Source organism: Cydia strobilella, chromosome 27 (genome assembly GCF_947568885.1).
Source record: "Cydia strobilella chromosome 27, ilCydStro3.1, whole genome shotgun sequence".
NCBI classification, from domain to species: domain Eukaryota; kingdom Metazoa; phylum Arthropoda; class Insecta; order Lepidoptera; family Tortricidae; genus Cydia; species Cydia strobilella.
Genome location: NC_086067.1, coordinates 3265547 through 3281775, shown reverse-complemented (window position 1 = coordinate 3281775; position 16229 = coordinate 3265547). Strand labels below are relative to the sequence as shown.

The 16229-nt window shown below is 33.6% G+C and overlaps 1 protein-coding gene across 1 annotated transcript in view; it reads left to right on the top strand.

The window, feature by feature from the left end:
- Positions 1 to 16229, top strand: part of LOC134753517 (scavenger receptor class B member 1) — a 110988-nt gene that overhangs the window by 31267 nt on the left and 63492 nt on the right. The window contains exon 2 of the mRNA XM_063689414.1: positions 10300 to 10445. Within this exon, the coding sequence (XP_063545484.1) occupies positions 10388 to 10445 (58 nt within the window). The 5' untranslated portion in view covers positions 10300 to 10387. The remainder of the gene's footprint in view (positions 1 to 10299; positions 10446 to 16229) is intronic.

Below are 16229 nucleotides of genomic sequence, written 5' to 3'. Positions count from 1 at the left end.
TATACTTTTCGCAACTTTAAAGAGTGGGCTTAAAGTCAGGAAATTATATAGAAACAAAATACATATAAATAATATGGCGCGCTACGCGACACTTGCGATGAAAGATTTGGCCACCGCGCCGATTTTTACATTTTATCTCGATTTTTTTAATAACACGTCGGTGGCAAACAAGCATAAGGCCAGCCTGATGGTAAGCAGTCACCGTAGCTTATGGACGCCTGCAGCAACAGACCTGCTAGATGTCACATACATGCGCGCTTCCGACCCATCAAAAACCTGTAAACTCCTTTTTTGAAGAACCCCATACTGTATGTAGCTCCTCGGGAAAATCTCGAATTCCCTACTCTGCAAATATACTTCTAATTTAAACTTTCACGAATTTTACTCATTATTATTCACAACGACGGGACTTAATCGCGTAAAATAAGTTTTAAATTTAACTCCGACATTTCGAGGACGGCGTTGTCCCCGTGGTCTCGGAGAAGTCCCGTCGTTGTGAATAATAATAAATATACTTCTGTTTCAAATATCGCTAGCTGTTTTATACAAAACTATACTGCTCTGGTACCTATGCAGTTACAATATCTATCTATCAAGTCAGCATGAACTTTTAAGGTTTGGTTTTCAATATAAAAAAAACCGGCCAAGTGCGAGTCGGACTCGCACACGAAGGGTTCCGTACCATTATCTATAAAAACGGTCACCCATCTAAGTACTGACCCCGCCCGACGTTGCTTAACTTCGGTCAAAAATCACGTTTGTTGTATGGGAGCCCCACTTAAATCTCTATTTTATTCTGTTTTTAGTATATGTTGTTATAGCGGCAACAGAAATACATCATCTGTGAAAATTTCAGCTGTCTAGCTATCACGGTTCATGAGATACAGCCTGGTGACAGACGGACAGACGGAGAGCGGAGTCTTAGTAATAGGGTCTCGTTTTTACCCTTTGGGTACGGAACCCAAAAAAACCGGCCAAGTGCGAGTCGGACACGCGCACGAAGGGTTCCGTACCATTACAGAAAGAAACAGCAAAAAAATCACGTTTGTTGTATGGGAGCCCCATTTAAATATTTATATTATTCTGTTTTTAGTATTTGTTGTTATAGCGGCAACAGAAATACATCATCTGTGAAAATTTCAACTGTCTAGCTATCACGGTTCATGAGATACAGCCTGGTGACAGACAGACAGACAGACGGACAGACGGACAGCGGAGTCTTAGTAATAATAGGGTCCCGTTTTTACCCTTTGGGTACGGAACCCTAAAAACTAGGTTAAATAGGTGCAATTGCGCGTTAGCCCCCAGTGAACACTGTGAAGAAAGTTTTTACCGACTTGTACATAAAGTCGCGTTTGGGACTAGTTTTTTTATGATAAATTCATGAATTAAACTGTTTCAGGTTGTTCAATGAACTGTAAGTACCTTAAATATGGCGTCATATTGGTAGGTAGTGTAGGTACCTGTATTCTTGAAGAAACTAACGCGTTAAACAAATAGACAAGTCGATGAACTGTGATACAACCAGTTTGCATCTAATACCTTGTAGATAACTAGTAAGAAAAAAGTGCATGGCAATTTGAGCCTTGTTTCAAAGGCTTAAGAGTTAAAATGTATACTTTAAATATATTACAGTAGACTACCTTTACGACCTATCTATATTATTTCTTTTATAATAACTGTCAGCTTCGTCGCTCGGTGATTTTAGAGAAAGAGGCAGAAATACCATTTCATATTTACACGTCCAATTTTTCCACTGGGTATGGTCAACAGTCGCGTTTAACAAAAACTGGTGATCGCGCGAATTCTAGGGATAAACCTTTTCGACGCCAATGACCGATATATACGCACCGTAGGTTCAATGCCGATTAATCTGCCATAGACCACAGAGCAATATAGACCTACACTACATGCATATGCATAAAGTTCAATTTCAGTTTTGACACTTTGGTCACATGGCGTCTGGATAACTGTTATTGTGTTTGACACGGCGTCGAAAAGGTGAAACTTAGTTTTCCTGTGGTTTTCCTATCCCCGATATGAAATTGATAGGACAGTTGGTGCATTTGGGGCACAAATTTTTTCAGATTAGAAATTTTATAACCTCAAAATTAGTAATAACTTTTTTCCTCTAATATTAAATCTGAGTAACTGCATTGAATTATAGTGTAGTTTAGTTAGATATTATAATAATTGTAACGCAATATTAGATATCATAGGAACCTTAGCAGTTAATTACCACTACTTTTGAGGTTAGAAAAATTTTAATCTTAAAAAAACGGGATATAGAAATAAATCGGAATAAAAAACTAATTTTGCGGTTTAATCACGTGTTTTTAGTCACTCACGCGAGATGTTTTGGAGAGCCTAGGTGTCCTTTATCAAGCACTAACAGAATAAATTAGTTTAATGTTAGTATGTCTCACGACAGTTTAAATCGGAATCTGACTATATTTTCCATCTCCTTAGAATGAATAGATTTGTCATCTCCTTCGGCCTCTGATTGTACCTACATTGATTCATTGGACGCTTTCTCGCTTCCATGTCGCAACTAAACAGTGATTAGTGCGTTTCTTGCCAACGTTGTGACATCTAGCATTCTTTATTACTAATGGATTTCGCACAACACTGCTACTGCACTGGTAAAAAAGTTTTCATAAACAAAAAAATTTGGTTACAGATTGGCCAAACTTACTTACAAGTCTTTTAAAATACCTATGTCATTAAAAATTAAAGCTAAAAACATTTAACTAAAACAAAACGTATTGTCTTCAAAATGTTCTTATTTAGCCAGGATACAGAAATACAAACGTTTGTTAAAATTATCAACAATAAGCGTTTGTTATAGTTAGAGGGTTATCTGGTAGAGAATGCCTTCTGGCATTAACACAGGGTCCAGTATAACAACATTTCCAGGGCCCTGGTGAGGCTCCCGCGATACTGTAGTGCCTCTGGCATGTTTGCGGACGCGCACGTAGATGATTTTTATGCCATTATGCGGAAAAATATAGCATCAGTGGTACACCGTATACGTGGGAGCTCCAACGGGATCCTGAAAATGATAGCCAACAAGTTAGATTCAGTTGTTTTGGGACGATATATCGAATTGCATGTTCAGAAACATGCAGTTCGATAGATCGGCCACAATAATTTGTAATTTATTAGTATGTAATTTCATGTGTGTAATTTAGTGTAGGTACTGTTCTGTAACATAACATAGCCTGTAAGTTAATTACTAACAACTATGGACTGTAACTGTCTGAAAAGAAATTATTTTTATTTTATTTATTATTATTAAGTTCGCCTTTTGTACAATTTTTACTGTGCAATAAATTTTAGTAAATAAATAAGCTGCAGTAAAAAATGTAGTCAACGTACTTTTGAGCCAACCTTAATAACACTAACAAAATAATTTAAGCTAGGTAATTTAAAATCAAGTTGAAAACGAAATTTTTGCTACGAGACTACCTATAATTATGGTCACCCTTTGCAGACGTTTATAAAGCCAAATACATGACAAATTCGTTAACTAAGCTATACATATAGAACACCTTTACTTTGTGTCATATTCCCCGCTTTGCGCTTAATTTCCTTAACAAAATCGGCAACTGAACTATGCAGCTTGCGGCGTCGAGATTATTAATTCGTGTGCGGCGTAGTATACAAGTTTAAAAAAATGCTTATTATGTGTAATGGTCTCGCTTTCTTTAGAAACGATTCTGAAAACCTAAATCTGAAAGTGTTAGGTAATGTAATTTAAAATATCTAAATCCTTGATTGGTTATTCAAAATGGCCAGGTTGCCTCACAATAATGGTTGCCGACCGCAGTGATGGGTTCTGGTCTAATTCTTGGCTGGCCTAAGGACCATTAAATGTTATTGCTTAAACCGACCTTGTCAAAGCCGACAGTTATCATTATCATTAACTATTTGAATAATCATTAAATCTGTTAAGTACGCACTTTTGTGTGCGTTTTTTGTGTAAATTTTTCTTTAAAGTAAACTTCAAAGATCTGTCATATTTATAATGAGTGGGGGGAGGCATTTTAATATTTTCCCACTTGCACCATGATCGGTATTAAAAAATGGAAAATGATCTGATACGTAACACTTTATTGAACCATTTACTATAGGGCAAACTTAAATATTATATGGCAAAAATGACCACACTGTGAGATCATATTCTTGGTTTTTTTATGCAAAAAATTGAATTTTTATACTGGATCGTTAAATTTTTATAATAATTAATAATAAGGATTTAATGGTTCTATGTTTCAGCTAGTAACAAGCTATGTCCATATATAATAATATATATAATATAATTGTGTATTTTCTATTTGTGTGTGCTAACAAATAAATTATTTCTATTCTAATTAATATAAGAAATGAGAAAAGTGCGGTTATGATGTGCCCCCTCCACACTCGTGCGCGAATCGCGGCGCGGGCTTTGGAGCTAACCCAGTTGTTCTTAGTCAAGGCCGACTTGTGGTATTGGTAGTCCCTGAAAACATCTGAAGTGTTCCTCGGACTTATAAACAGAGTAAGCGAACAGTTGGTGGTTCCTGACCAAATTAATGTCTAGTTCCCTATCACTGGAAAGTTAATCGCTTCTCTAACTCATTCGCCATAATACCTATAAACTAGATTTAGTGCATTGTCTCCATGGGGGCATTTACCTACCCCAGTTTTGCTGGGCATTTTCCGCAACTCGACATCCAATGTGCCTACCCCAACTGACTATGTTCTTATCTTATTTTTTTTCCTCGTTTTTTTTTTAGCATTAGAAAAAAGGTAATAAACAATCTTGACGTATCTTTTTATTGAACACAACGCTTTTTAAAAATCGGTAACTATTACTTATGAAAGCAAAAGAACTGAAATAAATGACATATACGAAACAAAAAATGACCAAAGCCTCCATCCATTTTTTCCTTAGTATATGCAAAGAGGATATAATAAGATAGAGCGGTACTGTCATAGTAGATTTTGTAACCACAGTAAATTCACTGTCATCTATCGACACACTTTAAAACTAAAAATGAAGATTTATAAAAATACGATAAAATGTATTTAAATATGGATAAATGATTTTTTTTATTTGCATTAATTATTTTTATGATTTTGACCCATGTTCTTTCACTGATATGCGTTAAAATTGTTAAATAACAAACGAAACCGTCAACGCCATCTATACGACAGTAGGCCAAAGCTAGTAGCGCCCTCTGATCGAGAATCAAATGTTCTTGATTTTCGAGGCACGTTTTTTACTGTATCCATCTATTACGGAGTTATATCTATCTTTGGTATATGACATATATTTCATTTTATAGTTTAAATAGTAGTGTGTCTACTTGAAAAAACACAAATTAATATATTTTCATAGAAAATAATTTAATTTGTTCTTAGAGAAAGAAAACGACATTAGAATTGTTGCATATTTGCCGTGACTTATTTTTCAAAAGTGTTTTTTAATGAAAAGACACATTAAGATTGTTAACAACCTGATGTTTTCTACAGCTAACCTTACAACAAAACTTCCGTGAGACATAGACATATTAAATATATTAAAAACGGGTCACTCACTTTCGACTTAAAGAAAACGCTCGACATGTTTCACTCCGTACCGAGGAGCGTCATCAGGAGCTTGCGTCGACGGTGACGGACCGGCGCAGACTGCGGGCCGCAGCCCTCCGCGCCCGATGACTCGGCGCGGGCGCCGGTGGCGGCAGGGGGCCGAGAAACTACCCTCGTTTACGGCATTATTGACTTGATTTTCCTCGGTACGGAGTGAAACATGTCGAGCGTTTTCGACTTAAAACACGTGAGTGACCCGTTTTTAATATATTTAATATAGCTAACCTTGCAGTTTATAATTTTTGTTAATACTAACACTAGCACCTATTCTTCAAGTCAAGGTCAAGCAACCAGTTCCAAATGTTTTCACATTCGACCACTGGTGACGTCTGTACGACCTTGGTAATGATGAGTAGAAAATAGGATCGATTAGTTTTAGTTAGTTTACTCACGTCAAGGAGGTCGAACTGATCGTTAGCGTGGACATGTACTGATGGAAGACTTAACAAAACTAGTCGGTAAACCAAGTATTTTCGGATAAATATGTACTTAATTTAAAATCTTAAAATCTACAATAAAATCGCAGAAACAAGGATTAGGATTTAGACAGAAGGGTAGTATTTGCTCACTTTGATTAAAGTATTATGGCTATTTTACATCCTTACTGTGTTATGGCGTTATAATGTGGGGAAAAACGACATGTACATTTAAATAAACTAGTTATAATTTTAAAAAATATACATATTTGAAACGATTACGTTACAAGTCCTAATCCAACACTGTTTGGGCTGCTGGGTGTACTTACAAACACACATACAATAAAACACGACATTCGGCACATTCCCTTCTTTGTCAATCAGGTAAAAATACCTAAGATAAGATCTCCCAAATCATAATATTATTTCGAATATCATGGCATTTAAATCAATTTTATATGCTTTCATTTCCTTTCACAATTTGAACGTTATTCGCCCACAAAAACGTTGAAAGACTGTAGATGAAATGAAAATACATACTATTTCCTTATTTCGTCTAACTTTGTGTGTATTCCACTATTTTTAGTAACTATTTTTGCTTTCTTTGTTTTTACATCAATCTGTTTAAAAAAGAGGTCCATAGTCGTCTACTCACTACATATTATTATAATTTGAATAAAATAAATTAACAACAACTACTTACCGAGTGGTTAATTCATTTATTTACTTATTGTTTAAATAGATAGAAAGAGTAAATGAAAGTAAATCTATGTCTCTGTCAAAATTGATGATGAACGGTAATTATCTTTTTGTGTTACACAGATGGATAACATACAGGATGACATGGCACACTCGTAATGTTGGATGAAAATGACGGTGAACGGATATCTAACATGTTCTTAAATCTATAATATACAATCATAGTTGATGCTTAATTGCTCATTACCGGTAGCCGCAACTTACGTCAGTATCTTAAATAAGGCTTCAGTTATCTTGAATTAACTTGTTCATGCATCAAGTTACTTAAAAACCGGCCAAGTGCGAGTCGGACTCGCGCACCGAGGGTTCCGTACTTTTTAGTATTTTTTGTTATAGCGGCAACAGAAATACATCATCTGTGAAAATTTCAACTATCTAGATATCACGGATCATGAGATACAGCCTGGTGACAGACAGACAGACGGACAGAGGAGTCTTAGTAATAGGGTCCTGTTTTTACCCTTTGGGTACGGAACCCTAAAAACCTCACGTGTGCTAACACATAGTCAAATTGCAAGCGATTACGATTTTGACAATTTATCAAAAGGACTACCTATTGTTTAAAGTTTTCAAGTTACCCAACGCTACTTACTAATAAAATGTCACTGTCATACAATTTTGAACTCTATTTGAAACGTCTTAAAAATAGTTCCTTAAGCAACAACACTAAGCACACACGCTCTTTCGAAACAAAATATGAAAGTAGGTTTATTTTTTAGTTTATTTAGAACACAAACAGTCACATATTCGGTTTATTATTAAGTACATAATGTTAACATACATAACTATACTTAATTTACAATAATGTTAAAGTTGAAAGTACAACAAGAATATAACACATTTCAATAACACATAGAAGAGCTCATAAATTTACAATCGTCGAGAAATAAATATATAGATTCAAATTTTATAAAATTAACATCCAAATTACATTGTTCAAAACCGTGCCATAGTGCGTTTCGTTTCTGTTGGAGACGGTGCGTTCGCGCAGGTATTTGATAATCGTATGCGAAATCGGTGACGTCTGTGGTTGCTTCAGAACCGGTGGGATAGCGTTTATATGATGGCATTGAGTACTTGTACCAAGGCTATTGGAGACTAGTATTATGGGGTAAGCTTAATAAGATACGAATATAATAATATATTCGTATTCAAGTGAGTTAATATTATACCGTCTATATAGAAAGTAAAGTAAAGTTAATAATTTATTTGCATTAAATTAGACTGGAAAGGACGACTTGATTTGTAAATTTGACAACTCGTTTAAGAAAATTGCCAAGGTTGAACCACCTGCTTAAAATATTACGACTATTTTGCACTCCTACTTCAATACGGTTTTATAACGTGGGGAACATTAATATGATGACATGTTAAGAAATAGGGAAAAAATATAACCAGAAAAGATAACTTGCCAAAACAGTAATAATGAATGGAAGTACAAGTATTAAAAGCTATGCTGTTTTTGAAAATTATTTCTTTACAAAGACCAAATATCAATTTCATGTTACAATACTAATTTTACCGTTTTAACTCACGAGCTGCGTTCACGACGGCCGTGTTTCGCGTACTGCTGCGCGCTGCATTGTTAGTGCTTGAGAAAGGAAACCTAGGCTCTCCGAAACATGTGACGCGAGTGTCTAAATACATGTTAGTATGTCTCACGACATTTTAAATTCGATTAATCTCATGTTCGCTTGTAATTCAAACAAAACACAGAATGCAAATATATCTGAAATACTAATCAGAAATTTGTCTTACAGAATATTGTCTTCGGTTACCGCGATAGTAACTCATGAAATAAATCTATGAAAACGGATTATATGTATAGCTTTGTCGCGTATATTACTTGAAAATAGTTAACCACGAACGCTGTAAATGATTATAAACGTCGGGATGTAGTATAAATTCAATATACGCGATATAATCCGTTTTCATAGTTTTATTTTATCTGCCACAAGTTATTTTTAACTCATAAACAACCTAACCAACCAACTCATAAACCTTAAAAAGATAAAAGACAACTGGAATCTCTTCCACTAATCGTGAAGCATGCAAAAACAACAGTCTTTTTAATGTACAACAGTATAAAGGTCCTGTAAAATAAAATAAAAAAACAGTATTTTTAATTTGACAGTTTTTAATCATGATCCATCTAAATCATATGTTTTATTACATTCTGAAAAACTGCAGATGTGTTAAAAGATAACAACAACGATGAATTTTGTTGCTGTCATGAATTTATTGGCTTTACAAATTATAATCGCAGTTTGAATTTATTTTTAACCAAGCTTAAAAATAATACGTCTATACGATGTTTGTTTATTTTGTCAAATTGTTATAGAAAATAATGAAAGAAGTTTATAATTCATAAGAGATTGTTTTCCAAATTCACATGTACATTGTGTAGCTAGTAAAAAAATATTCTAAAATTAGCATCAATGGTCGTAATAAAAAAAACCGGACAAGTGCGAGTCGGACTCGCCCACTGAAGGTTCCGAACTGTAAGGCTGAGGACTGGAAACAATTTTCCATTAAATAATCTGGTGATTTTTTTTAAATACAAATACTTAGAATAAATTTCAACATACAGGTGAAAAACGATACCGGTTCAGTTTTTTCCAATGAAATAATACTTGCTATTTAGGAAACAAACTAATTTTAACTTCTTTCTTAAACATTATATTGTTACACTTACTATATTTATATAAGTACGTTATAGTATATAATAATACTATGTAACATAGTATTATGGCACTAAACTGCAAAATTAAATATTCTCAAGACGTTATATTAAAACGGTATCTTAGTTTTTCCATAGAGTAACTTATACTAGAGCGGTACTGTCATAGTAAATTTTGTAACCCCAGTAAATTCACTGCCATCTGTCGACACACTTTTAAACTAAAAATGAAGATTTATAAAAATACGATAAAATGTATTTAAATATAGATAAATGTTTTTTTTTTATTTGCATTAATTATTTTTATGATTTTGACCCATGTTCTTTCACTGATATGCGTTAAAATTGTTAAATAACAAACGAAACCGTCAACGCCATCTATACGACAGTAGGCCAAAACTAGTAGCGCCCTCTGAACGAGAATCAAATTTTCTTGATTTTCGAGGCACGTTTTTTCCTTAGACTGTATCTATCTATTACGGAGTTATATCTATCTTTGGTTTTTCTCTTTAAGTGTAAATCAACGAGGCCTATTCGAAACTTAATAAAAATCATCAATAACTCACAAAAACCAGTCGTATCAAATTCGGATCATATCAATAATAAACATAGTGCCTACCGCGAACCACATTCGACGTGTTGCCTCCTTGTCACACTTACGTACGAATTTACAAGTGCGACAGAGAGGCAACACGTCGAACGTGGTTCGCGGTAGGCCCTATTTACATTTTTCGAATAGGCCTAGAGCTTTTCAATGAAAAGCTGCTTCAACTGCATTTCATTACTACACCAATCTCGTTTTGCCCGCAGGTCCGCAGTCGCCGTCCCGCCGCCGACGCGTGCGCACCTCGCAGTCCGTGTGTGTGTGTGATGTACTAGTGTTGTAGTGTGTGACAACATGCAGGGCCGGGATAAGTTGTGTGCCAAGCTCACGAGCGCCTTTCTTAGGAAGTGGTGTAAGTATTCATTTTTAGTTTTCTAAGTCCTGTCGAAAAGTTTTTGTAGTTAATGTATATAGCTTGGGCGAAGGTAAACAGGTATTTTACTTAAGTAAACTATGAATAATTTTAGAATGGTAATTAAGTTAGGCCTAATTTTAGTTAGTACATTTTATTATTCAACGCTTGGTCTAACTTTAAATTTCCTTATTTTAATGGAATTTTAAAGTCTGCAGTAAATTGAATTAGTCATCTATAAAGTTGGTTTACTTGGTCCTAGAATAATAAAAAAGTGCATAAAAAATTAAAAAGCGTCAAATAACCAGATAGGTACCCTAAGTAAAGAAGAACCCCGATTTAGCCTCACAATTAAAAAAAAATTAATAGTTCTGTCTTTGACGAAAACGCCTGTCACTTCTTAAATACCTATATCAATAACTTTTGCCAGTTTTCCATGAACATTCCGTTGCGTCTTCGGTTAGCCTCGTAGCGGAAGCGTAAATTCTTCGTTACCGAACGTGACGCGATGTGTATTAAGTCAAATCAAATACTAGTTACATATTAGGTATATGCGCAATATTTCACTTCTCCAAAATAGACTAAGTAAATTGGCAAATTATTTTTGTTTCTGACTTAACAGCCCCATTTTGATAACACCCTGTATACATCATCATCAACAATAATGTCTGTCAGATATTTTTGAACATTTTGTTCTGCAAGATATAGTACATACAAAGATAGATATAACTCCGTAATAGATGGATACAGTCTAAGGAAAAAACGTGCCTCGAAAATCAAGAAAATTTGATTCTCGTTCAGAGGGCGCTACTAGTTTTGGCCTACAGTCGTATATAATCGAGAAAACATAGTTTTATTTCCTCAAACCTATGACATGTTTTTTTTATGATTAAATTATCTATTAAAGATTATTATTATTATTATTTATTAAATTATCGAGATCATAAACAATTACCTATATTATATTCATTTAAAAATATACTTAATTAGGGATTGTAACCATTTATTGTAAACTTTGTGAGGTGTGCAATGCAAAGTATTGAATTGTAATGTCGTCCACAAAATTCCATAATCCATAAGGCTATTGAAACACAAATTATAAATAAATAGTGTTCTATTCTAACCTTTCATAAGTGGTGGTCAAAAATCGTGGGTGGGTCTGTACAGAGCAGAAAGAGTCAGGTCATACATAAATAAAAGGTTAATAAAATTAGAAAAACTTTGTTCTAATATTGAGCTGAGCTGAGCTGTAGACCTCAAGACACCCTCGTAGCACCGCCATTTTGTAAATTTTCAAGAAACTGAATCTACAATAAAAATGTTTAAGATAATTATCTAACCTGCTGTAGAGGAGAACATTCAGACATACGAAAGAATTATGGCCCAAGCTCAATCAATAAACATTTTTTCATATATGTAGGTAAAGGTAAGTACATTAAAATAATAAACATAAATGCTTATAGTTAGACCAAGCTAAGTTGGCAGTGATTTTGATAGCCCTGTGCATTGTGGAAGTGTTATTTAAACGTCATAATTTCATAAAAGTTTGAAGTTTAAAGTAACACTTGAACTGTCAGGGCTATCAAAATCGCTAGCAACATAGCTTCACACTGATTTATACTTTCACGATTTCTACACATTATTAAATTGTAAAACGGGACTTAATCGCTACATTCGCTAGTGTTGTGTGTCGACAGAGTAACATCCCTAGTGCGCAAAACGTTCAAGCTGATAAACAAGACCAAGTGCAGGTAGTTTGAAAAACTCGCGCGGGTAGAAGATGTTGATGTCAACTTTAGCCAGTCTTCTCCGAGACCACGGGGACAACGCCGTCCTCAAAACGTCGGAGGCAAATCTTAAAACTTAAATACGCGATTAAGTCCCGTTTCAAAATTTAACAACTTAGCATTGTCTAACTCTAGCCATAGAGTAACTTATACTAGAGCGGTACTGTCATAGTAAATTTTGTAACCCCAGTAAATTCACTGCCATCTGTCGACACACTTTAAAACTATAAATGAAGATTTATAAAAATACGATAAAATGTATTTAAATATGGATAAATGATTTTTTTTATTTGCATTAATTATTTTTATGATTTTGACCCATGTTCTTACATATCAATGCGTTAAAATTGTTAAATAACAAACGAAACCGTCAACGCCATCTATACGACAGTAGGCCAAAGCTAGTAGCGCCCTCTGATCGAGAATCAAATTTTCTTGATTTTCGAGGCACGTTTTTTCCTTAGACTGTATCCATCTATTACGGATTATCTATCTTTGCTCTAGCCAACTCTAAAGTACCTAATTCAAGATGGGTCCGTTCATAACTTCACCGTGTATCGAAACACTTGTTTAATGTTGTGGAATGTCGGTTACGAAACCATCGAGTTTACTGTTGCGTGGACAAACAATACTCCTGCGCATGTATAGTTACGATTAATAAACGGTTTATTTATCTTTATATCTAGAAGCTGATTGTGTTTAGTCTGTGTAAACATAGAATAGAATTTAATATATTTTATTTGTAGTAATTGTACATCGTCATATTCAAAATAAATCATACTTATAATACTTATAATTAATAAATTTTCATAAAATAATTAACCCGTAAATGCATAGTGATGGATGCAGCCTACACAACAAAAAATCATATAATTTTATGCATAATTAGACAAAATCTATCCTGGTCCTGTATAATTATTGTGATCGTAAATTAATACAATCTCCGATGTTCTATTCAAATTTGCGCAGTATTTTAGTTAAAAAAATACATTTGTTTTAACATTTTTAGTATGTTTTATAGAAGAAAACAAACATTTACCGCATCCCGAAAAAAATAGTAGATTGTGTCACAAGGGAGCAAAATGACATATTTACGGCGAGGGCGTACAATTGAATCCTAAACGAAGCGAAGGATTCTATAATATTGCTTGCTTGCTTATAGATTATAAGTTCTCGTGGCAGCCACATGTAAATGGCTTATGCAATAAACTAAGAGCAGTACTTGCAAAATTCCACCATCTGAAGTTCGTTTTAAATAGGGCTACTATGTATGCAGTGTACTATGCTCTAGTGGACTCACTTTTGTCGTATGGGCTGTCAAGCTACGGCCGTACATTTAAAACGTATCTAGATAAGATAAAGGCATTGCAGATTAGATTCATGAAATTAATGGTTGACGAAAAAACTAAATTTAAATGTAAAAGTACTACCTATGAACAACTCTTCTTAGAATGTAAAATTTTAACAGTCCATGAACAAGTCACATTATTATTAGCTTTGGAACAAATGTGTAATGATGAGTTTAAAATACCTATTGTCAACCAAAGGTTAACGAGAAACAGAGATAGTAATAAATTGCTGGTACCTAGGTTTACGAATTACTTTGTCCAAAGATGTAAAAAATATTTAATCCCTATGATCTGTAACGAGTTGCCGTCGGATTTAAAGACCACAAGGATGACAAAACAAACATTTAAAAAGAAATTAAGTTACTTTTTATTAAATAAAATAAAGGGTCAAATACAATACAATACGTAACCCTTATAATACATTACATTTGTAAACTGTACGCTCAGATTGGAAAGTTAACCCCTTACTTCATGTCAAAAATAAAATAAGTATTTGGTTAAAAGTAAACTTTAATAGCTAAAAACATAACAACCATATAAGGCTGCGCGTGCAGTAAAGGGTTAAGCAGGTAAGTTTAGGTTTAAGATAAAGTTAAGTTGCATATCAACAGCTAACACAAACGCAAAGGAGCCTCGTCTGCCAACAAACCACTGTGTGGTTTGGCAGAAGAAAATAGGTATTTAGTTGTAAGTAAGATCTTTGAATAAACGTTTATTTATTTATTTATTTTTTATAGAATCCTGAGCGTAGCGAGGGATTCTAACATAGAATCCTTAGCGTAGTGAGGGATTCAAGTGTTAACGCCCAAGGTGAAAATATTTTTTAATACAGTTGCTCAAAAAGTGCTACTTTTCGTGGCTGTTTAGCGTGCGGAAAGTTGGTTTTCGCGAACTAGTGCTTTTTACTTTTCCAATTTTTTAAAATTTTTACTTGTTCCAATTCATGACTACTTAATGATGAGTGTTAATATTAGTTTCCTTTAAACGTCGTAATCAACATAAAAACCTACTGTTAATGTAAGAATACAATAAATATGCATATTTCATATTTTATTACTTACCTCTTCATCATTATAAGTATTATAACACGTTTATTTTTTAATGTTGAAAAACCGTTCTTAATAAGTTGTCTGAATGGAACAGAACGCCTGTCAAAGAAGAGGCGTATTTTCTTACTGCAAGAATATTTTAAGTTTCCAAAGGCAACATTCGATATTGTTTTTATAAATATACGATACACAAATAATCGTAAATAACTATATTTAGGTAATAATAGTACAGTGTTTTAATACTTACAATTGTTTCCGTCTTATAGAACATGCATTTGAAAAAAAACTCATTGAAGTGGGTTCAATAATAATAACAAAATCTATTCTAGTCGAATAAAAACTAGAAAAACACCTCTTCCTTATGTCAATGTCAATGATGTCACAGAATTAATAATATAAAAGTTTCGAATTCCATTCCTTACTTGTTGTTTTTCTTATTTTTTCGCAACTGTATTAAAAAACGTCGTTCGATACACGTGCGGGTATGTCAATCTTCACTCGTCCCGAGTCTTGCCAGATCCAGATATCTCGGTACTCGTGAAGTAATGACATACTTTCCGCACTAGCATCGAAATGTACTATTGCTACCATGTGACACATACTGCTTTTCACATCACCTGAGGAAATTATACATACATATTTTAGGTATCAAAACATTATTATTTTAAGCAAAGATCGATGCGGACAAAGTGCCAAAAATATGTATACACGACCTTAGTATAGGTACATACTTCTAGCACTTTGTCCGTATCGATATTTTCAGACGTGACTGTACTGACAAATTAAAAGTACCTACAGCTCATAATTATGTACCTAATATATTTTCAAAGACAGCAGCAAACACCTAAAATGATACAATGAAAATCAAGCACCTACATTATTTTTGTAGATTTTTCTGGTAACAAATTAGCTCTTACCCCTTTGAACCAAATCTTCAGGAGAACACTATGAAGACTGATATCACTTATATTTATTATTATAAAGTTACCTATTGATTTAAACTAAGTATTTACAAATTTATACACAATACAAAACCGCATAATTATGCTTTGTGAAATATTTGTACAAAACTTTTTAAATATTAACTTTTTAAATTGCATAGACAAGTATGGCTGCGTTTAAGGAGACCTAAAATGTCAAAATAAAAATTAAATTATTAAACTAATGTTTTTTTACGTTTCTTTGTAAATATTACGCTAATTAATTAATTTACTTAATTTAAATATGCTATTAATTAATTTAAAATACGCTAATTACATTTATTGTTTACAATTACAACAAAATATTATTTAAGTTAGAAAAATTGTATGCACGTAATCGATTATACAGAAATTGTAATCGATTATATGCATACTAATTTCATATGTCTTTGTGTCAATATTTCATACTGGCAACAAAATATCCTTGAACAGAAAAGTGCCACTTTGATCCCTCCTAGCAGGGAAGAAAAGTTCCTCTTTTCGAATAGGTGATGTGAAAAAATAAATTAAAATGCTCAAATGCGCATCTCTCATGCGCAACTCCTAATATATCTACACGACTTTATTAGGTCGTGAATTCTCATATGTTTTTCTACGCGTCTTTTTGTTTAATCTTGAT